The 24,442-nt window shown below is 47.5% G+C and overlaps 1 protein-coding gene across 1 annotated transcript in view; it reads right to left on the minus strand.

Annotated features, from left to right (window-relative positions):
- Positions 1–24,442, minus strand: part of CACNG4 (calcium voltage-gated channel auxiliary subunit gamma 4) — a 43,530-nt gene that overhangs the window by 6,389 nt on the left and 12,699 nt on the right. Inside the window, exon 2 of the mRNA XM_055700909.1 lies at positions 3,988–4,071. Coding sequence (XP_055556884.1) covers positions 3,988–4,071 — 84 coding nt within the window. The remainder of the gene's footprint in view (positions 1–3,987; positions 4,072–24,442) is intronic.

A 24,442-nucleotide genomic window follows, 5' to 3' on the forward strand; every position in this document is an offset into this window, starting at 1 on the left:
GCCACGGGGAAGCCCGAAGAGGTGCCCCCCCCGCCCCCCGGCACACGGGGGGGCTGAGCGCAGGGAGAGGAGAAACCCACCATCTGGCCCGACTGCTGATGCGGTGCCGGCAGCACCGCGGTCCCTCCCGGGTGCCATCCTCCTGGCTGACACGCACAGCGAGCGGCGCCTGCTTCCCGAGGAGAAACAGCCAGATGTTCCAGCTGATGCTTTCTCATTTTACTTTTGATGGCTGTGGCGTTCCCAACTTAGTGAATCGCTTCCTAACGATTCCCCTGGTAACTGGTGGCAAAACTCTGCTGACTGCAAGAGGGACAGGACTGGGCATTTCGTAACGGCATTGCAAAGCCCCCAGGAGCCCCCGCTATGGGCCCAGCCTCATTAGGATGGTGCAAATGTAAAATAAAAAAAGACAGTCCCTGCTTGGGAGGCTTATGCCTGTATCGATTTGAAACAGCGAGAAAAGTCCGTCTCCCACCAAAAACTAGCAACGCCGCTGCATGTGTCCTTTACAGACGGGGCATTTTCTGGCTGGATCTAAACCCAATTCAGACAGACGCATTACTATTCAGACAGCGTCTTGCAGGAATTGGCAAATCCAAGTAGTGAGGGTGCAACGTCTTTAATCAAAAGCCCACGGGGTGCTGAGAGCCCGTGCTGTTGTCCTGGGTGTACCCACGTGTGTGGGATGAAGTAACAGTACTTCGACTTTTGGGTCAGTTTTTAGAGTCAATTAATTATTAAAACAAGATTCAGCATCTGTCTCTGGGCTGCTGGATGCGGAGGCACCCCAAATCCTCATCTGTCTGTTAGTGTCCTGGCAAAAGGCAGCACGGGCTTAAAATCTACCGTGGCCCACCCTTTCTGGTTGTGTCCTGTATTTTACGGCCATCCTATTTATAATGATTTCAATTAAATCAAAGATCTTTCCTAAAGTGCTTCAGTGATACCATCGGAAGGATCTTCCCAGACACACCAAGTATAGAGGGTGGGTTGTTCTACTTGTAGCAATAATCTCCAGAGAGAATTTTTCTGTAGCAGGTAATTAATGTGAAGAGAAACAAAACACACAGTGTTCTCTTCCTGTAAAACTCTACAGTATATTTTTTGATACAACATACACTTTTAGCTCTGAAATTTAAAAGGATGCTCATAGGTACCACGTAGAATTTACATATGTCTCCTGATAGTGGTAATAAAATGGCAGCACATCAAAAAACATTAGGGCAATCTGGATTTTGCTTTCTCCCCTGCTTTTTTTTTTCTTTTTTTTTTTTTTTTCTTGTTTACCGTCCTGTCTGTTTGCATTGGCTGCTCTGCACCGCTATGCGTTGTGACACCTCCTTCGGTGAACCGCCGCAGCGCACCATGCTGCTGCTCCCCACGGGGCTCTGCACCCCAGTGTGCTGCTTGTGCTTTTTTTTCTTCTCCGAAAGGCAGGAGCCAAGCCAACGGCTTTAAAAAGGGGACGCTACAGCACGCAGGGAAGAAGTGCGTGAAGGTGTAGACACGCCCGAGGTGCCCAGTCCCCCTCCTCATGGCTGTGCTTCTGCACCGCAGCAGAGCCCTGCCATCCTCACGCAGGCAGCGAGGATGAGTATGGTTGAAATCCCCCCTTCTGCCAAGGGGGGGGTGGATGTGCTTCGTGCTGGCTCGGGGCAGCTTGGGGGGCGGCTGCAGAATGGCAGGAGCGGAGGGAAGCCAGGGCACATGCGTGGGTGGCAGCCCCGGGGACGTGTGGGCTTCCCATGCACGGCAGCGATCCCGCGGTCACTTGCTGGGGCTCTGCACAGACATGGGAAGGGCAGCGAGTCAGGCACGCAGGTCGGCTGTGTGGTCACGGGGATGGGCCCCTAGGAGGGTCTTGTTTGAGCTCCTCTGCAGGCGTGCGCTGGCACTGTGGCTGTTGCTTGCTTGGTTTCACAGGGAGCAGCCTCAATGCCAACAGGGCAAAATCCAAACTCCTGCTCCTACCTCATCCCAGACCCAATTCTCCTAAACCCAGTCTTTTTTTCACTGAATTCAACAGGGTTTTGAACCATCGATTCTGTTAGAACCACCACGTTTACGTTTATCTGAAGCCTGTGTCAGACTGGCCCCTGTGGAGCAGGCTGAGACCACTCGTACTGCTCTTTCAGAAGATGCACACAGCGTTGGTCGCTTGTCTATGCCAGACAGGTGAAATAAGGGTTACGCCCGACGTGGCCCTCTGAGAAGCTTGTGCCCAGAAATGGCTAAAAAGCACAGTGAGTGACAGAAACAGCCGATTGCAAAGGTGTTGCACAGAGGGCAACACTGGGACGGAAGGGCTCACGTCTCTGGAACAGGATGCAGATACCCTCTTGCCTTAGACAATGATTCGGTCCCCATTACATATAGGGATGAGCTCATCTCTCCTGGATTTAGGTCACAACCTTTCAGTAATCTCTAAATCAACCGTATGCATTTTAAGTGGAGCCGCAGGTTTTTTTTACGAAGGTTAAAGTGAAGGAGTCCTGTTTGTGCCGAGTGCGGGAGAACGAGCTCTCCTCTGCTGGGGGAGCTGCTCCAGGCCGATTCTGCGGAACACATAAAGGTTGGACCAACTGGTTCTTAACATCTGTACTTAGTCCCCTTTGAAAAAGCTTTTAGGAACACCCATCACAAGTAGCCTTGCAAACAATTCACCAAGCTCTTGCCTTACTGCGGAGCCCGAGACTGTCTTCTCCCTTCTCTCCAAGCGCTTTTATCAAGATGCTACTTAATTCCTCTTTCCTTTACAGTCCTTTTGCTAATGACGTTTGTTTCCTAAAGCTGACTTGGCATCAATTTAACATTAGTTCCAAGGCTTTGTATGAAAGATAAATGCAGCTGTGCTCACACTCTGCTCGCCCGCCTGCGCCTGAGCACTGAAATCACGTCACCCGAGCGCTGTGACTGATCTGAATTGACAAGAGTAAAGATGAAAAAAAAGCTGGGTTTTCTGGTAAAACATACTTTTCGTAAATTTTGTTTCTCTCTTCTTGTCTTAACAACTGGAAGTTGTTTTCCAGTAGTGAGCAGAAGGGCAGAGCGGTTCTCTGAGTGGTGTTTCAGGTAATTAACAGCAGTGTAATTGAGAAGTGTTTTGCCTCGCCGGGGGTTTCAGCCAGCAGCGTCACTCGCTGCTCCCTGAAGGTTTCCCAGCACCTTGTGAACTGCGGTTCCTTCTCTGGTAAAGGGCACTGCTTTCAGCTTGGCTGCTCAGAATGTTCAAAAGCAACAGCTAGGCAAGGTGTCCTCTGGGGAAGGGGAAATCTGCCTCAAACTTTGCAGGATTCATGAGGTTTCACGCTTGAGTTCCGAAACTTCCCATCAGCTGAGCGAACGCTCATCTGGAGGAGATGAAACCCTTGCCCTTCTTTTGAGCAACTGGGCTGGGGTACGGAACGACTTCTGTGGCTGGTTGCAGGCCAGCCCAGAGCAGCAATGGCTGGCTGGCCACGCAGGGAAGCCACAGCCTGTGTTTTGCTGAGATTTTGCTGTTAGCTGCAGAAATTTCAGCTTCCTTCCTACAGTGCAGCAATTTCACTGCAGGGGGAGGTGGCTCGGCAGCTGCAAAGGATGAGGCTTGCATAAGGGTTGAGTTTAAGCATTAGGAAAAGCTTCCTAACGGGCTGGAACCCACTCCTCAAACCTGCTTTGATGCACTTATCAGATAAATACACCTTCGCCCATCCGGGAATAATAGCTGTAGTTTTCATCTGGAAATTTTCCATATAATGTTTAAAGAGTAACATGGGTGTCCCCCTGGCTGAAGAAAACCCTTGAAACGGGGGTCCCCAAGGGTCACAACTGCACCATCCGCAGCGTGAACTGGACATACATCACCACTGCTCTGTGCCACCCAGTTTGGGCCAGTCTCTTGCCATGAATAAGACCTGGGTGGCACTCTACAGTAGAGGCACCCAGGGAATTCCCTCTGGCCTGCCTGGTAAACCTGTGCATTAGGGGTTACTGTTCACTTACGGAGAAGGTATTCTGAGCTGTCGTGGTCATAGTCATTATCTTCAGGGAAGTGGTTGATTCGGAAGCAATGTCCTTTGTAGATTCCTAAATGAAAACAAAGCAAACATGACACATAAGGAATAGAACCAGGTAGATGCGCTTCTGCCAGCTCTGTTTTATTTCCTTTCCCTCCCAGGCTGTTTAAGTAAATTATTTGTCTGTAGTGTTGGTCACTGGGGTTTTTTATGCCATCGAGAAACCACCTCTAAGGTCACGAATCTGGGGCAGATTGGGCTGAAGGCCAGCTGAAGGAAGGGAGAGCCAGGATTCCTGGGCTCTTTTCGCCAGTCTGCCACTAATACAGTTCTCCTGAGTTTTTTTAACCTCTCTGTGCTTTACTTTATCAATGCCGTGCTTATCTTACAAACATACTGAATTCACAAAGCTGCTTTTTGTGCCTGGAGCGACTGTCACTCTGGGTCCCTGCTCTGTGGCGGGGGCTCCGTGGCAAAGCCAGGTGCCAATCCAGCACCCATCACCCCTCCCGTCTCATCCCGAGGGGAGCGCTGGCTTCCCTTATCAGAGCCGGTAGATGTTGAACAGTCTGAGGCCTCTTCAGGTACTCTCTAGGCTTTGGAAAACAAGTCCATAAATCTCCTCCTGCTGCAATTTAAAGCCACATGTCCCCCTCAAGGTTGGCTCGGCTTTTAATGGCATATTTGTTTAGTTAACCGGGAGCCTGTGCAGTAAGTCAGGGTGCGAGTGTGCGCTCCTGATACCTGCAGGAACAACGCCAGAGGGGGCGAGGTGAATCCCTCAGTCGACCAAACAAGATGAGGTTCGGCACTTTGTCCATCTGCATAAAGCTTTAATTAGTATTTTGTATTATCTTCTACGATGGTTATCCATAGCCACATCCAGGCTCGGCTGCAGCTGGGGAGGTGCTGCATGGCGAGCTGCACGGGGACCTCCCCAGAGAGCGTACTGCAGGAGCGAAGCCCTGAGGTGCGACTCTGCCTTGGTGCTTTCATTATTCATTAACCAGCGCTTTCATGCTCAGGAGCATCCATCACCCAGGATGAGTTATCCTCTGCACAGGAGCTGCGGTGCTTACAGCTCGAGCTGGCAGAAGGATTTAAACCCCACCAGTTAATACTGCTTTAACAGAAGCACAGCTGCAGTCTGTAGGATATAAATGTGGATTTATTTCACTACCTATTACCGATGATTACAAAGATCTCAAAAGAATTACTAATCCGGAGGATTTAAATTGCACCCTGTGAGTGTCAACTGCAGGTTTGCTACTGTGTGTTTAATTCCTCCAGTAAATGATGTATCTACTCTAATTGCGGTAACGGCTCAGGCTTTCTCAGCACAGCACTTCAAAGGCTGTGAACAAGAAAGTGGCTGATGCCACATCTGGAGGTGACACACCTGTCCTGCCTGCCAGGTGACGGGAGCGCTTCAGCTGGGACTGCTCCTGCTAAGCACCTCTGCCCATGCCTCCCTCTGTTTGCCATCAGCTGGCTTGTTGCTCCTGATGGCTCTCCAGCAGGGCTATCCAAAATTCAGATTTTAAAGATCCCGGTGCTTATTTTTATGGCAGTTGACACAATGAAACTAATTCACTCCCAGCATAACAGGGCCTTTGAGACTGGATGGTCATTTCTTTGAGTCTCTCTGTTATGGCATGCCAGTTCAGAGGCAATACAGAGTATGATTTTTATCCTCTCCTATTGATTAAGGAAAAAGTATCAATAGTCTCCTCACCCTAATTTCCTATGGAAATAGGCTTTTCAGTGACTCTGTGCTTTTGTGCGTATAGGTGGGGCCGTCTCTCAGCCTGGATGTATTTCTGCAATAACTTTTAAGGTAGTTGGTTGAATTCAGCCAGAGCTGATACAACAGCAGAAGCATCACAGGGACCTGAGCTCCCACAGCTTCCACGCAGACAGGCAGGGGCATCAGCAGAGAGCTCCATCCGTGGAAAGCTGCTCTGGGAACCTGCACGTCCACGGCATGTGGAGGTGGGCAACAACCCAAACTGATGTCCTGCTTCCAGAGTTAAGAGACAAGCCGTCTGCAGGGCTGGAATGCTCCCCAGCCTCTTGTGTCTGCAGCACTGATGGACTGATGGAGGGGTCTGACCCCTGTAGAATGGCCTTACATTATCCAGCCTCAGCAGGAGCTTCCCTGAGGCCACGCAGCCATCCCCTCGCCATCCCTTCCACTGCAGGGCTGCCAGGCTGCGGCAGGACGGGGCGCGCCGGCACGAGCAGCGCCTGCGCTCTTCCTCTGCTATGGCTGGGACCTGCAGCTCCTGCTGCTTAGATCTGGAACCTTCCACACGAGAGAGTATTAGCAAGTCCAGCAGAGGCAAAAAAAAAGAGGATAATTAGTCCCAAACAGAAAATTCTAGGTAAGCTTGAGAGTTCCTTTCTATTTCCAGTTTTTAGGAATTCCGAGATTGGTCATTCTGGCCAACTTTTTATAGAAATAGCAAATGACTGTGAAATTTGGACCTGTACCAAAGCCTGGGAACCCAAAATATTCTTCCCAGTATTTCTGCTGTACTTCAGAGCACAGATATTGGTTCAGGGTCCTCTCTAGTGCCTACAGGATTTGATAGCCGCTAACAGCAGCAGGCTGGATAAATGTTTTCCATAAACTTCACAGGTGTATCATAACTCAGCAGCAGCTTATTAAACTCTCAGTGAAGCCTGAAGTTGCTATCAAGAACTCTGGTGATCTGTCGGGTACTGAGGGCTCTTTTAACCCACAATGTATCAGAAACAGAATATTGCCAGGAAATGTAACAATACCTTTTTTTATTGCATAATGACGGACTTCAAAACTCAGATTTGGGAAAAACTAACACTAGCTGGGTAGAAGCTACCGAAGCAGTGGTCAGCTTTAAAGGCACAAAGTTTGACTTGTACTTAAGCATGAAAAAACAAAAACAAAACGAAGATTTGGTGACATACCCAGCTCCCCGCCCCAGCGTGCGAAGCAATGCAAAAGAATAAAAGCCATGAAATAGAAGAGGTGCCAGAAAAGGGAACGCCTCAATTCCATGCAGTAGCAACCACCCTGCAGCATCTGCACAGGGTCCGGACTCCTCAAAGCTCTTCTCGACGGCTTCACAAGGGGATGCCTCAAAGAAACATGCAGCCAAAGGCGGCCACTGGGCCATGCTCCAGAAGGCAGACGTGGGCCACTTCCACACCAGGATGTGATGTGGAAGAGAGACTTCCTTCTTCACTTGAGTATGGGGCTGCAGTCCCTTATACCCTTGGGAGAGGGAGATGGAATATTTATCTCCTACTGCTGTACCCACTAGAGAGAGATAAATAAACTGCAATCACTGCCTAACAGATACTAAAATATTGAGAAGTACTTCTGGATATCTCTTGAGAGTAAGCCATAATATCCCACTGAGATGCTGTGAGTATTATTCCTTTCTTTGAATGATTACTGATATGTTTTAAATGATGCTTTTAGAAATACAAATATTATAAGGCCTTTTTTTCCCTCATAATAATAACATCTTTGTTCTGAATTTTGAGCTAGGACTTCAGGATCTGAGTTAATGATAATGCAGAGGCAGATTTTTGGAAGTGTTGCTGATGGTGTAAGGACATTTTTTCCCCCCCACTGGTTACAGCGGGCATTGAAAAAGTAAAAATTGTTTCTGACTCAGTTTTACTCTATGTTCAAGGGCTTCTGTGACAAGGTTAATACTTGCCAGTCTCACTAAGTGTTGCTCAGATAACTGTAATTACAGTGTGATGTACTCAGATAATGTGATAAGGGAGGCAACTGTAGTGCCTAAGTGAAGATTAAGCTTTGTTTTGGGGTTTGAGATCTCAAAGTACATAGAGTTTTCATCAGTAAATCAAAGTAGTGATCCTAAATTCTGATGACATACTACCTTCTCCTTGCTCTTTCTCAAGCAATCCTTTAATAATCCTGCCTGTACCACTGCAGAATAGTTCGCTGAGGGGTTAGTTTTTCATGACTGAGAGCGATGGTCAGTGCTGTAGGATGCAAACACTTGTTAACTTTGTTTGTGGCCATGCACTACATGATCACGTTGTTGTTGGCTACGTCTTCCCAACAGCCGTTTCCCGTGGTTAGTATTTATCAGTGACATCATTCCCTGATGCCCTGGAAGTGTTTGCACAAATCGGCACTGGAAGAGAGAGCATTTAAATCTCGGACAATATTTGCCAAGGCAGGCTGTACTTTTCTCCCCGCCCTAATCTTGAAAGCTATATACAACAAGATCTTCCCGTAACGTTAGCGTTCAGTTGGCATTTAAAGCAGGTTTCCACCATGCAAGATGCTAGCAGCTCTGCAGCAGAGGACCCTGTCTGCGGGGGACATCCCCTTACACGAGCTTACAGGAGGCGATATCTGATAGCAGCGGTGGACATGGGGCGAGCCACCACCTCCTTCTCCATCAAAGCTTGTGCAGCGCTATTGCTCGATTAACTACTTCATCTTCCAGCCCTCTCCCCCACCCTCGTTGGTGACACTATGCAGTAAGACATCGGTTTGGGGGCTTGGTTGAGGAGCCTTTCTTGTTTTCTCATTGGACACCAGACACCTGCGACCTCCTTGGATCAAACTCATCCCTGCCAACGTGCCGCATTCTTGTAGCTCTTGAGCAGCTACGGATACCTTGTGTGCACACATGCACGCTATTAATAGAGTGGAGCAGGGTTTTCTCCTGCGGGGGTTATACGGATGGAATGAGTGCTATGAATGTCAGCGGCAGAAGTGGTCGTACGGCTACAGCAGTTACCTGCAGGCAGGTAAACATGCCCCATAATTGTCTAGCCTCAAATCCTCCAACCAGCTGATTTCTTTCTGGCAAATGTGGGTCTTCTGGGATGAAGATGTGGAAGGAAATGATTTTCAAGATCATTTGACAGTAAGTGCTTGCAGGTACAGGGAATACAAGTTGCAAGGAGCTGCCTGTATATTAAACATGAGACAATTAGTAAGGAACCACGGGAAACGTGGCCTGATGCTTCCACTCATTGCACCTATTCTGTGATTAAATGCTGTGCTTCGGTTCCAGCGCAACCGTTAGCCCGATTTACCACTACCCTTGGATATCTGAATGTTTAAATGACAAATTTTCAGAATATATCAGCACAGGGAAGGCTGACTGACAGATAGCATCACAGACAACAAGAGAAGTGTGACATGCAGAGCAGGGCTGTGGTAACAGCAGTTATCTGAACACAGTGTCCATCCGAGCATGGCGTGTGGGACAGGGTTTCCTTAATGGCATGGCTTTGCGCTTCCCTTATTTATAGTAAGTGAGGGTGTGCCAGCGCCGGACTGTGCCAGCAGAGAAGGGAAACAGTTTGGGTTTTTTTTTTCCTTAGGAAGATTTCTCTGCTGACAAGTTCTGAAATCCTTTGCTGCGTGATTTGAGCAATAGTGAGCAAAGGAGATCAGACATGCCAAAAAATGTTTGTCTACGCAAAATTTAAAGCGTGGAGCCTATCTGTGCACTGCGTTCATTTCTTTGATTTTCCACTGGCACAGCTCCCCTGTCTCCTGGACTGACACACCGCAGCGAGCGCAGCCGCCCAGTTAACTTTCTTTTCTCTTCATTCCTCTCATTGCGAACTAACCCTTGAAAAGAGGAATGGGTGATGGACCTCCTCTTACTTCCAGAACCTGTTTCCTGGTGCTGATGGTTGAACAGGGACTGTTGCAGTCCTGAGCTCCCCACTCAGGCCACAAGAAATAGCATTAGGTGTTTTCATCTAACTTGGCACTTTCTACGTTAAACAGTCCTGAGCTCGATGCTTTGTCTCCTGCTGTTTGCTGAGAGTTTCACCAGCCTGTCCTTCAGTTACCTGAATGAGCACAGCCCCTGTGAGCCTCCTCCAGAGGACCTTTAATGCTGTCATTATAAAAGAAATCATGAAGTATTGATGCAGATCATGTGCAAAACGCACCCCATGTGAATCTGCTACCCCGCATTGCTGCTGTAACACCGCCTTCATCGCCACGGAGGATGGAGCCAGCAAAGAAGCCTCAGGAGGTTAAACACACGTTTATTGGGTGTCTGCTTTGAGAAAAGTTTGGCTGTTGTGAGAGCCTCACGAAGCTGGAAACTTCAAAGCAGAGGCTGTTTTTGAGATGGATGCTCTCTGACACCCCCTGAGCCCTGCCAGTCCAGGGAATATTTGTCCATATGACAGTTTGTGGTTTTGTTTCATCCCGAAGGTGAATTCAATGAAGAGCCCTGCTAGTACCTGGGGTCCTCTACAGGTGTTGAGGCAGTGAAACAATAATCATTTATTTTTCCTTGTAAAACTCCTTTCCTCCTTCCTCCGACTTTCATCTCGTAGCTCAGATTTCACTTGTCTCTCGTCGCAGGGTGCTGAACTGCCTACTCAAGGGCCAGATCCTGATTTCAGTGCGGTGGACTCTGATCTGTCTCACCCAGTAACAGTGATCTCAGAATCTGGTCTTCTCCCTTTGCTCCCCCTCTACTTTCCGGGCAAAAAGAAAATGATTTTAAAATGTTGAAATGTATGAAATTTGCCCCACTTTCTTCCTTAGGAGCTGTCAGCTGTAACAAACCCTTTGGGTTCTTCTTTTGATCTATTTTCAATTGTCTGGTGGGCAAAGAAAAGCTCCTCCTCAGGTCTCTTATTTTCTTATCTTCTGCTGTGACGTGAATTTCCCCCTTTCCCAGTACCCCCCCTCCGCCGCCTACAGACCCTCCGCTGCTCCCAGCTTTCTACCAGTCCCCTCAGCGCCACGTGAGTAACCACCGGTCGCTTTTACTGCCTGCTCCAGCTTACTCCTCTGTAATGTTTTTCAAGGCAAAACACCTTCGCGGTGTGTTAAACACCTCACGAGGGCTCAGAGCGCCCGGCACCAGCGGCGCCGGAGGAGACGCACACTGGAGCAGCTCGCAGCTGCTTCTGCCCACGCACTTGCAAATGAGCTGGTGCTGGCAGGGGCTCGCGCTCTGCTGTCACCCTGGCCTTTATTCTTAGCACTTGCCATTCTCTTCAAGACCAGCAAAAGCACGTTTTCTCTAGGAACAGGTCTCAGTTTATCTTGTCATTTGACATGCTCAGTCCCACCATTAACCTCGCTTCACTTCTTCTCTGGCCTTCACACAGTGGTTAACGCTCCCTCCTGTATTTATCATAGATTTTCTGTGAGAGAAGGGACTGTCTTACACCACCGCTCTCAAGTATTTGCTCTAGGACATTAGAACCCACTTTCCTCGACTTGCCTGCGCTGTGGCAGTGCCTGGTCTGATTGCCTGTGGCCCTCTGCAGCCTCTCCTCGGTGCTCCTCTACAAAGCCCTCTCTGTTGGAAGCAGAGGCAGCTCGCAGCTTCCCCTTTCACCATCTCCCCGCAGAATGAAGGTTGTGTTGCTCGACTCCTTGCATGGCTTTTTTCTGCCGTGGTCTCAGACCGTAGTGGAGCTCATGCTCTGCATTGCAGAAGAGCCACCTCCACTGACGCGAGTGCCAATTTCACAGCCGTAAAGAGCAACCAGCCAGGTTCCCGCTTGGGCAGTCTGACCTTCATGTCATGACCCACCACCCTTTTCTCTTCCAACACTCTTGAATTCCCCGTGGCCCAGATGTGGTGCCTTAGCTGTTCTCCTCCAGTATCTGTGGATGCTCACCGCTGCCTGAAGAAGTTAGGCACATGGGAGAAGATGTATCTTGCTTCAGTGGTGAGGAAGGCTGCTGCTGGGTGGCGACTTCTAGTTTTGGCTTGAACCATTTTACTCTTCAAGCAGTATTATTTTGGCATGCTGCAATCCAGGACCTAACACCTGAATGCTGTTTTGTACAGCCTGGCAACGCATCTTCAGATTCTGGATCACCTACACCACGAGGCATCCAGGGAAATGCTCGCAGAGGCTCGGTTGGTTGTAATTCGCGTGGGCACGCACAGCCCTAGCAGCCGACCTTCTGTTTTCAGCTGGGCAAATATCATCAAAGATGTTGTGCACGTGTATTTCTGTGTAAGAAATGAACAGATGCAGGAAAGATGCTTGCCAAAGATGACTTGAAAATTCTATGACAGCCTTTTATTCCATTATAAGATTTTATTGGAGACCTTGAGTGACGTTAGAAAATCCATGGCTGCGAAACTCATTTCCCAAAGATTCACCTCACCTGCACATCTGGGAGCTAATAAAACACATCACAGTGTCTGGCTGCTGTCCTTTCAATCCTCTTCAGTCATTGCAAAACTGCTGCCAAGAGTACTAAGTGTCCTTGTGCTACCACAGTGAATACCAATGGTATCAGGGAAATGCAGGACAGCAGCAAAGCCGGTAAGAGTTGATTCTACGTTACCTGTTGTTTTGAGCTACTTAATTTCCATTTTCTTTGAATGTTCCTCTCATAAACCAGATAGATAAAAAGATAACTGAGGTTATTGAGCAACACTCCTATCCTTTTCCCACCTGCCTTTCCTCGGCCAAAGCAGATAAAATAGCGTGCTGCGTTATTCCGCCACCACGGCTCAGGCATCCCCCGTAGCCTCTCCGTGCGTTCCTACTACCATTTGCAATTTGCTCCTTATTAACCGTGTCTTCTTGTGCTGCTGCTTGGATGGCAAAGTGAGGGAAATTTTGGGGCGAGAGGTGTGTGCCTGTGGCTTGTTTTAGCCTTTCTTGTTCTCGTTTATGGAGCTTATTGAGGGAACAGCTCTGTGTTTTCTAGGAAGAAACCCTGACGCACTTCCAGCCCTGATGTTCAGTTTGCATTTTGTAAAGCATCTGCATGGGGAAATAGGGGCAATTCCTCAACCTGCCTATGACTTGATTTTTTGGGGGCAATGCTGGCGACGCTGCTCGAGGAACATTTTCAAGTCAGAGATAAGTTAGCCCTGCCACGGCGAGCGAACGTTCCCATGCCTGGCTCAGTCCCAAGAAACTGTCAGCGTTTCTAGTTGTCACGAGGTTGTTAACTCACTTCTCTGTGTCTGCTTTTCTATCTACCACCAACGGCCCACGCTTGCTGTGTTCTGCCTTCACACCTCGTCTCGTCCTGCATCTTCATGCCGCAGTCCTTTATCCCGGCAGCCCAGAAGTTTGGCTCATCACTCAACTCCATACTTTGCTCTGCTACCACTTTGCCAAAGCTGTTGCTGGGTGGCTGATATAATCATCCTTGTCCTTTTAAAATAAATTTGGAGCTTGGCTAGAAACCTCCATTAGAGTTCTGTAGTTGGCTTTTCTACTTTGGCTGAAATTGGTCTAACACTCGAGGAGTTGGTGTTGGCTTCTCAGGCAAGCATCTTCACCCATCACAGCTTTGAACTGAAGGTCATTCTCCAACAGCTTTCCAGCTCTTGCTTATATTCTGGTCCAAAATGCCTTAATTTAAAGCGGTACTTTAGTAGCCAGCAGCGCTTTTGGCACAGTGTGTCAGAGACTAACTCGTTATTCACAGCTGTAACTACACAGTGGCGATCGTCGCTCCAGCACCTCAGAGAGCAGTGGGAAATAAGCTGTGGTGGCCTGTATGCTAGCCAGGATTCAGGTATATATTGATTTGGACCAAAATTACCTTTTTTCCCCCCCATTGTTCTTGACATATTGTTTCCTGACATATTCACCAGTACAAAGACTGCTCATTCAGGCAGGCTGCTGCCAGTCCATCATAGAATCCATAGACTTATAAAGACCTTTAAGATCGTCAAGTCCAACCGCTAACCCAGCACTGCCAAGGCCACCGCTGACCCATGTCCCTAAGTGCCACATCTACAGGGCTTTTCAATCCCTCCGGGGTGGTGAGTCAACCACTTCCCTGGCAGCCTGTTCCAGTGCTTGATAACCCTTTTGGTGAAGAAATTTCCCCACCAATCATCATGAACGGGCTGAAATGCCAAATTGTACCGGATGTTTGGAGAACAGACAGTCATTTTGCCTGATGAAGCGTTCATATGCTGTAAAATGACAAATTGTGTTTATTTTCACACTGTCAAACTGTGCTGTTTTCCTGTGCTAGCACAATTGGAATAGAGTTTCCCTTAAGGGATAGTTTGGTTTTTATCCATATGGTTTCCCTTACTTCAGCAAGTCATCAGTTCTCCCTCATTAACATGGTGATCAACCAGGGCTTGATGGTTTTACCTCTTATGATCGCAGCACGTCTATAAAGCCTGTATTGTGGCTCGGCGCTACCTGGGGGAGGAAATTTAAGGAAATGGACATTCACATCTCTTAAAAGTCCCTACTGAGTTTATAATATGAGACATAGTCATGGTCATGCCTGGGGAATGACTATAGTTCTCGAACTAGATGAAACATACCCAGTACAACGTGAGATGCTTTGTCCCCTGTATCTTCTGCCACTTCAACTTTCATACATGTGCCTTCTCATTCTTAATTCCTACTTTTAGACCCTCTTAAATTGCCATTTTTTCACGTTCCTGAAATACCCTCATTTCACAACAGGTAAGGTTTGCAGTTGTCATATCACAGTCTAAAATTTAAGAAACAACTCTCCAGAATGAGGACCTGGGTGGTCCTTGGGGATGTTTGGGGTAACATGCACAGGATGCGCTCGGTCTTCTTATGTAACGGAAAAACCCTCCAGATCTAGGCAGTAGAAAAATGGTTCATATTTTCGATACTTCTTTGAGATCTCATGGTGTAGCAGAAGCTTACAAGGCATCACCTTGTAATTTAATATATATATTAATATATATTAAATATATATATAATTATATATATATATACATATATTATATATATATATTATATATATATACACACAGATATATATATTTAAATATACATTAATAATAACAATAACAATAATCATAATAATAATCTTCATCATCATCATCATCTCTGCATAAAATGAATTATTGCCTGCTCTAATAGCAGGAACATCTTCAACCTGACATCTAGAACTGAACTCTTTCTTTACAAACCTTCTTTTGGCTCACTTATGCACCACAAATTTTTTCTTATGAAGAAAAAGCAAAGGTTAAACTAGAAAGTAGTGATATAGGACCTCGCTAGTTAACTGATGGGGATTGCTCAGGATATTTGGGCACTCCTGCAATCTTGTAATGATTCCATGTCTCTTCAATCCATGGTGATTCATCATAAGATGATGGCATTTAAAAAAATAGTTGGATATTGAAGAAGCAATAGGGAAATTTCACTCCATAGATCATCTTAATTGAAGAGAATGTTTGTGGTATGTCTGTCTTCATAACGCAGTGACCTTGAGTAGGATCTGCAGGCATTTTGGAGTATGTCTTCCTCATTCCTATGCCAGCTTCTTCAGTTATACATAGAAGCTGAACCTCTAGAGACTGATCATGCACAACCAGTGATGCGGGACCGAAACAAGGCAGATGACATCGGGGAATCTAAAGGTGAGGAGAAAGGGGCATAACTGCCGAGCCCTGCTGATGGCTGGATTTGGGAAATGCAAGGCAAAGGTTTCAAAAATCATCTGCATGATGTATTAGTGGAAGAAGACACTCCACTAGGAGAGGTTAGTGCGGTGCGTGTGGTCTAGTTGAATACTCAGGGCTGATGTCTAACCTTGGGAACAAACAACAGCGCTGCTGGTTAGAAAGAATAGGGTTTGGTATGAAAAAATGAAGGGAACAAAATTATTTTGCAAGTGTAATATATCCTAGAAGAAACGATAAAGGAAATATGAAGGACTTTAGCTTGAATGAGAGTTACTACTGATCTGGTTATCCCTGGTTTCCAGCCGAATGTGCACCCCGTAAGGTGCCAGAGCCTCCCGGGGGGTGCAGATGCTGGCAGGCTCGGGTGCCTCGCATGTTTGGTGGTGGAGGGTGGCTTGGCAGGACGGCGTGTCCCTGGCTGCGGCCAGCCTCCCGTAGGGGCTGGGAGGGGAAGGCAAAGGGTGAGCAGCTCGGGGGGAGGAAGGCAGAGAGCAAGGTGAAAAAGGAGGCGGAGAAGGAGAGCTTCGGGGCAGAGCCGGGAGGAACGGGAGGTGGTTCGCAGGGGAGGAGGAAAGGAAGCTTGGAAGAAAGTGGGAGGGAGAGGGAGCTGAGGAGGAGGAGGAGGAGACGGGAAGGGTGGGCGGTGGGTGGCCGGAGGCGAGGAAGGGCCGAGGAGGAGAGCAGGAGCTTGGCAGATTGGTGGTGCCTGTGGAGACAGGGACCAGATGGCAACCTGGGTCCTCCCTGAGCAGCTCTGCCTGCATCCACAGTCCTGCCCGGCTGGGAAGTCGGTGCTCGTACTGCTGACAGAAGGTGAGGGGATGCGCAACGCCACTGCCTGATGAAAATTAAGAGCCTGAAACTTATAATTCCCAGGACGGATTTAAATTATTACAGTTAACATATGGCCTAATACATAAAAATGGAGATGGCTACCAAATAGATCTGTATAAATGAACACACGTAGAAGGGATTTCATTTGGCTCCTGCACCTGAAACTTTCTATTTCCTAATGCAAACTAAGCAGTCACAAATAAAAACGAGACTGCAAAAGCTGCATGACCTCTTTAAGCTTTAATTATTCATTAGAACTGTTTGCTTCTCTGCTGAGATTCAGAGCAACACATTGAAGCAGGTTCCTCTCAGGTTTATGGAAGACGTAACTTCCTTGTTACACCAGCTAATAAATACGACTAAACACAATGGCCCAACAATGGTTGTAGAAACAGCATTTGGGAAAATGTGCTTAATGAATCAGAAGTGCCTTAATCTAGTCAGTCTTGAAAAGCAAAGCATATCATGCAAAATTACAATGCACTAAAGCACAGATGCATAAATATTTTATTGTTGAGATTTCTGAGTTTACTTTCAGTATTTCAGAATTGCATTTTACACTGAAATGTCTCTACCTGCATTGGGGAAGGATAATGGTTCTGGTGGCTTTGGGCAATCTAGCCTGGGATCGCAGAACTGGATTTAAATATTGTATCTGGCAGACTCAGCCCTTATCAGCATCAGGCACATCTTTGTAACCAGAGCCACTAATTGCTTTTTGCTGTCCTAGGATGGCAGGGGAGTGTCTGGGAAGGTTTACAGCTGGGAGGAGAACCACCAAGACATTTTCCTTTCTTCTGGGAAGCCTGGGCAGAAGGTAGGTGCCACCGTGCCATGAACTCCTCACAGCCCTCCCTCCCCAGGCCTCTGTCTTTCTCCCTGCCCTTGTAAAACAGCATCTCAGGGACCATATTTCCTCCCGAGTTCTGAAAGCAGGAGAGGACCAGTTTGTCACCATCTTGGCCAGACCTCCTGAGAGGTAGGCAGCTCGGGAGGCAGGCAGCGGCTCCGACTGCCCGGGAACGGTGCCATGCACAGGGGGAGATTTACAGCTCCTCTCCCCTTCAGACATTTCATCTGGTGCGATGCAGAGATGACAGCGCCTCATTTCAGGTATTACAAACTCCTCTTCCTCCACAGGAGCCTGCAGGGGCTGTTTGGGGTGTGTCCCGTCCCGTCGCCCCCCCCGCCCCGAAGCCCCCCAGGGCAGCATCCCTATGATGGTCCTAGCAGATGGGTGCAGGCAGCCCAAGGGCAGCTCTCCAAAACCCGCTTCTCTTAATGGGGCCACGCTCCCGTACTTACTCAATCTTTACAACTCAGTGATATGCTGCCAATATATTTTTGCCAAGGAGACAAAAATACGTCTCTTCTTCCTACTCCCTCAGCCTATGAAAAATCTCAGTTGTGTGCAAAGAGACTCTGGGTCTGTGTGTGTATACGTCTGTATATTTGAGGTGGGGGAAACAGAGTTTCTGTTAATTTATTTTCCAGTTGAAAGTCTGCCTCGTAGCCAGGGAAGCACAGTTTTCACCGTATACAAATTCAGGGAGAAAAGCCTTACTTGGTGCTGAGCAGAAATGGCAGCACGCGCAGCGGGAATTGGGAGCAAATCCTTTAACTGCTCCATGTCCCAGGTTCTCCTCTCCAGGATGGAGACATGATGGCTTATAAATAGTTTGGGGATTTAGGGGTCAAAGAGCTTTATATTAGCAAAGTTGCCTAATAATGGATGAAGAAGAGTGGCATAATCCTTCCAAGGTGGAGAGCACTCTGTTTAAAAAGTGCTTCAGTCTCCCCAAGGGCCAGAGAGACTCCAGGTATTTAAGACGTTAACTTAACTTTTAATTAAGCAAGACTCTCCCACACAGCCATGGTTTGGGATTCTACCTATGCTCTCGGAATGGTTTGGGTACCTTAAGAGCACCAGGTACAAAGAATAGGGGTCGGAGGCTTTTTCTAAGCTTCACAGCAACTTGGCAAACTACATGCTCCAAAAAAGGTGTATTTCTTTTTCCTCCTTCCTCTCTCCCTTTTCCCCCAGACCTCGCATGACTTCAAGGCATCAAATGTTAATGAAAGTTTGCCAGGCTTCAAGGGCTGTGAAATGGAAGTTAAAAATCCTGCACCATAGGATGGCTCTAAAAATACTCAGTCGTGTCGAAATATCAGCCGGCTCCAGCAGCTCTCCTGCACACAGTGCTGCCGATGCATCAGGGCTTTCTCTCCTAAATAAGCTCTTGAGAAAGTTTGCCTAGTGACTATAGATCACGTATGCTCTATAGCCTGGATTCACCAGGTTATGTGCCAGCAAATATCTACCGGAGAGCGAAGATCTGCCGTGACACTTAACTCTAACGGTGCTGCGAGGGAAGTGCCAGTATCCGAGGGGATCCACCGATACATGCCTGCTCTGCCGTGACTCCATCCAGAGGACTCATACATGTGATGTCCATCCCTCGGGACGAGCACAGCCCCATACACCAGCCCTGTGGGTTTGCAGAGCTGGGGTCTGGTGCCAGCCTGCTCACCATTAGGGTCCAGCTCATGAGCTCTGCTCTCCAGTGTCCCGTATTGTCCAGGGCGCTGGGGTTTGTAGGCTGAGTTGCTCATTTTAGGCATGGCAACACCTAACCCCCCCTGAAGATCTGCTCCAAAGTATTCCCGAGCAGGACAGCCGTACCCTCATGAGACGTCAACGCTTTTCCACAGCAGCTCCGCACGCCCCAGGCTATCCTAGCTGATGCGTCCTGCTAACCGGCAAATACTCAATATGCCAGGTGTACCTTCACCGACTTCTGAGGGGCTCCAGCGGAGATACTGTCACCCCTTTGTGCTTTAAAGGTGTTTTTTGTTGGATTTCTTTTTTTCCTAACAGTGCTCTCAGGAGTGGGAATCCAGGAGGTGGGTTTCCTGCACCACAGACTCCCTTTTCTTCTCCAAGTGCAACATACTTTCTCCCTGTGAAGCAAATGAGGAGCCTGAACACAATGATTTGGATCGTGACTTCAAGCACAATCTCGAATACGGTGTCTAACCCATTCCCATCACAGGAGAAGCCAGGGGAGGCTGTGACTCAGCTGTGCCTCTGAGTCACGCAGCATGATGCTCCCCTGCTCTCGGGGGACAGCACTTTGCCATTAGCCTCTCTTGGCAACGAGCTACAGCTCTCCCTCGCTGGCTCAGACCCTAGTGAGATGTCTGCACCCCGAACTCTGTCCGTTCCCTGCTGATCCGTGCCAGGGGAGGGACGAGGGGCACCGGGAGCGTGTCCCCAGCCCGCCGTGCCAGAGCCAAGCAGGGGTATTTTGTTCAGGTGTGTGCAGAAAGTTTCGTGCGCCCAGGCATGGGCAGGCTGCCTGGCCGCACTCCAGCCCTGTGTAAGTACATTGCGAATCAGGCTCAAATTGCTATTTTTGAGCAAGTCACTAGAAATAATTCATGTACGTGCAAGTTAAAATTCTGCTTAAAAATCACCGCCTGCCTCGGAAGCTTAAAACCTGGGAGATCTATAGCAGCAGATACTGAATTTCATTTTACTAAGTTCTTTCCAGCTGTTATGGTAAACTTAGATCCTCATCCTGCATTTCTTCACTTTAAGGATCTTCTCTCCTGCAAATATCTCCAATTCTAGTGCTGGCAGGACCAGCCGCACATGTAAGTGTTGTGAAGAATCTGCCCCTTTGGCTGGACCGGACAAAGTCTGGCACGAAATGCTGAGAAGCACGGTATTTTTAAAGTGAAAGTTCAAGTAATAAACCTTCTTCTTTTAAGGTTTTCAAAATAAATTTCTGAATATCGTATTAATTTATTTGACGGTATGAACCAAGGTTTTGGAGAGCTGGAGGGTACAGGTTTGTGTGTGTTAACTGTGTGAGCAACAGCACAAAACGAAAATGCTTTTTCATCTGTATGAGCTTCTGTAAATTGTGTTCTATTCTTAGGAGAGTAAACATAATGTAAAAAAGAAATCTAATCATTTAAACTTTGCAGGAAAAGAGGCAGGAGCGACGGGAACCTCCGAGATGATAAATGAATGAATTTATTCCGCTGCCACTGTAGGGTTTTAAATTAGTTTTATTTTTCTTTTATTTCTTGTTGTTGACAAGTTGGGTTGCATTGCTATACAGTTATAATGTTTACAGGTAAGAAAATCTTGAAGGTCAAAAATTCGTAGTTATTCTTGTATAAGGTAATCTCCTTGTGTTGGTGACAATGCAGAGTGTGTCGCCATGGGTACCTGAATCACGTCGAACAGCAACATTCTCCATTCCTATCCCTTCCCCTTGAGTTCTTACAGAGAAAATAAAAAGAGATCTACCAGAAAAGCTCCATGCATGATGCAAAGGATGGACTGGAGGAAAGGCTTTTCTTTAAGAACGCGCACTGTGCCAGCGGTCTCTCGTACCACACCCATGCAATGGGGTGAGGAGTTGGTACCTCACCAGCTGGGATTCTGCCACCAAGACTCCAAAAGGCAGATTAAGGTTAACGTGTTATTAGTGTCCATCACGGTGCCCACATGCAGGCTGGTGTGTCTAATGCCTACGTAAAGTGCCAGAGTCCAGCTGGGTGGCTGTGTGCTCATGGAGCCCTGGTGCCCAGCAAGCTCAGCTGCAGCTCTGACTGCTCTTACACCAGCACGAGGAAACTTGAAAACTGCTGGAGTCCAGGTTCTGGGGGAGAAGTGAGACCAGCATCTGCCCACAGCTGATCGCAGCAGGGAAACACAGAAGCACGGTGAAATGAAGGTGAAAAAAACCCAAGACAACCTTAATTACACCTTCCCATGCTCCTGCAGGTTCAGTTCAGTGCTCTAATGCCTGCTGGATGTGGTTTTCCTTGACAGTTTTGTAACATCTAAAGGGAAGAAAAGAAAATGAAGAGGAAGCAATGCGTACGGGCCTTGATCATGACAGGGCTACAGCTCTTTGAATGTTAGCTTTGCTCCCTGCTGCAGCATGAAAAGTTTTTGGTCTCTGCTAAATCGTGCTTTGAGTCAATGTGGGTGGATCATGCACATGAAAGACCAGGAGCAACAGTTCCTAGAGGCTGACAGCATGGCTGTGGATCAAGACTTCTGCCTTTTTCTCTATCGATGGGAGGGACTGAAGTCTACATTGGGGTCTTTGTGCAGAAAGTTTTTATACAATCTCATTTTAAGGGGGGGGGGGGAGGGGAACCCTGCAACAACAACAGCAAGAAAGAATACTCTCCAGGCAGGGGGATCAAGCAGAGCAAGCTGTACCTTTTCCTTAATAGCAGGATTTCCTTTTTACTAAACCACTTTTGACCCCAGTATGCAGCAACCAGGTAAACCAGAAACTTCAGCTGGAAGGTTTGGCCCTGCAGCTTCTGGCAACAGGACAATATAGTGGAAATCAGATAAAGCCGCTTGTACACACCACCTTGCTGTGAATTAGGACTGTTTTTGTGCTTTGCTGTTGAACAATCAATTTTCCGAACAAGAGCCTTTCTTTTACATGGTCAGGGGGCTTAATTCAACCCTGGAATAAATGGGCAGCTACCAATGGGCCAAACTCAGCTTGAATGTTGCTCCAGTTAATTAAGAAGAGTAGCATCAGGGCTAAATTTGGCAAGGAGTGTTTAAGTGACTGCCTTCAGAAGCAGGGAAGAAAAACCCTTGCTTAGCTCACTGCATCCAGCTCTTCAAATGCAAATTAACCTGTCAACATCTGCATGCAGCCACCCAGGACAGCTGCAAAAAGGAGCTCCCAGCACCCAGAAGAAGGGCTGGAAATGTTTAGTTCCAAACAGCTATTTTCTAAAATAATTTCTAGTAAATAAGAATACATTTAAAGTGGTAAACTGAGCATCTGCTACATGAAACGAATGGAGAACAGCATGTGAAAAGAAGCATATGTCAAGTATGCACTTCAGATGCATTGACTACTTGCCTCCAAAACAGAGAAAATTTAAACATATTTGCAGCACACACTGAGAAAAAATTGCCTCTGCAACCCAACGAAGAGCCTCAAATAACAGCACAATTTAAGTTTGGCCATATCTTGCCTTTCCCATGGTGGAAGGGAGCAGTTCATTGTATTTCAACTGCTGCCTGGCTTCTCCTACCAAGGCACGCGTCGGGAATGCCAAGCCCAGACAGCTTTTGTTTGGAGCAAACAGTGTGCCTTTACTGGTACATTTAAAAACCCAGCAAACCAAGTTGCTGCCGGAGCCAAATTATACCAGATTTGGTTCATTGGAGGGAAGACAGAAAAATACCCCCGTGCTTTTTACAAATTATCTTATCTGCCAGCCTAAGAGACGGTGACATCCTTCCTCAGACTGATACAGCCACGTGTACAGCAGGAACCCAGCTCCGTCGCTGCGAGGGGATTGCTTCTGACTCAGTCTCTTCTTCAATACACTACAACTCGGGGAAATTGCATTTCAGTATTTTGTTGAGACTGTTATCCTCAGACAAAGTCTCTACTGACTTCACTGAAGCTCTGACTTACAAAACAAGCACAGGATAAGGCCCCTTCAGCAGGGAGGAGACGCTGCCTTTCAGCTCCAGCTCTTCCTTGCGAGGCGGCGTGCAGGAATATTTCGCTCTCACTTTCAGTAGAACAGGGCACAGGACAAGCTCTGATTTTTTTTTTTTTTTTCCTGTGCCACCTGTCACTCTGCCAAGGCTTTGCTAAGTTTTTGGTTCCGCAGCCGCGATCTCACGGTGCAGCCATCTCCTCTGGTCCCTTCAGGAAAGAGGGAAACTGGAATGGAAACAAGCCATGAGCAGCTTCTGCAGAAATCATTTTGCTATGATAATGCGGTATAATTAAACAAGACTCATAAATCCCACCATCACAAAAACCCATGGCTTGTGCCAACACTTTTACTCATCGGTGGGTTTTCAGCCTGAATCGGAGCCGAGGAAATAGTAAAGACCTTTGGCTCCGTTGCACTTTGTCCTGGTCACCTTGGCATACCGTAGCATCTTACTAACCAACAGAAAATGAGAAGACGAAAGAGAAAAGCCTCCAGAAAATCCTGCAACCTGCCAGCCACAACTGCAGTTCCCAGGGAGCACCTCAGAACGGAGGTCCCACTCCCTGCCCCTTCGCAGCGCTGCCACCTCTTTGCTCGGGTTTGCTTCAGTATTTTTCCTCCTCCTGATCCTGGGAACTACGATTAGGAAAAGGAAGAGCTGCCATTGCAACGGCGGTGAACTGACACGGGCCAGCAGCGGAGCCGAGGTTTTCGCCCCCTTGGCTTGCAGAGCAGCGCAGCGTGGTGCTGAGTGCGCGTCCACTACGGCAACAGCCGTGGTGCTCCAGGAATTCCATTTCCACCGTGCCTCTGGGCCTTGCCTTGGCATCTTCATTGTTCCACAGCGAAATAAATAAATAAAAATCCAAGGGTGGCATAAAGGCAGTACAAGATAGGGAACGCTATAGAACAGGGTTACCTAATGGTTAATTTAGAAAGGAACGTATTAAAAACATATGAAGGTAGCTACATATTGATGCTGTATAAATATTTAAAGGGATGCCTCCATAAGGGCAGCATTCCAAGCTACACCTAAAATAACGCGTGTGAAGGAAAATTAAAAGAATATTTCACCATTTGGACTTGTTTAATCTGCCTTTGAAAGGCTTTTTCAGCCCAGCTACCGAATATTAGCATGGGAAAGGATATCAGACAAAACTCAGTTTTGGTGTAATTCTACCACAGTCAGCAGAGTTAAACTGAAGATGATTTTCCTGGCCTTTTAAATAGAGGGTAATTTTCTCCATGGGTAGTTATTAAACACTATTGAGAGAGATTGCTGCTGCTGTTGGAAAGGCTTCCTGGAGAAGTCACTCTGTCCCGTATGAATAGCACCAGTGAAAAACCAGAAGGTTTGTAGTTCTTACAACTTGAAGAGTCCCTGAGGGCACTAACTACACCACACATCACTGCCTGACCCAAAGCTAAGAGCACATATCTATTCCGAGTTGAGATATCCTGGCTTGACATCCACTCCTACATTACAAGAATTCTGCCTGTAGAAATTGCTTAAAATATTGGAAAGGGCATTGCACAAGATATCCATGTGGACATTCGGTCCCATCTCCATCCGAGAGGACATATTCCTTAAGTGCACTTTCTGAGGCTCAGCTGCTCTGTGTTGCCGTTTCGGGGCTGGTTAGCCTTTCACCAGCTGTCCGAAGCACTGGCTTGGGA

Source organism: Falco cherrug, chromosome 1 (assembly GCF_023634085.1).
Source record: "Falco cherrug isolate bFalChe1 chromosome 1, bFalChe1.pri, whole genome shotgun sequence".
Lineage (NCBI taxonomy): Eukaryota > Metazoa > Chordata > Aves > Falconiformes > Falconidae > Falco > Falco cherrug.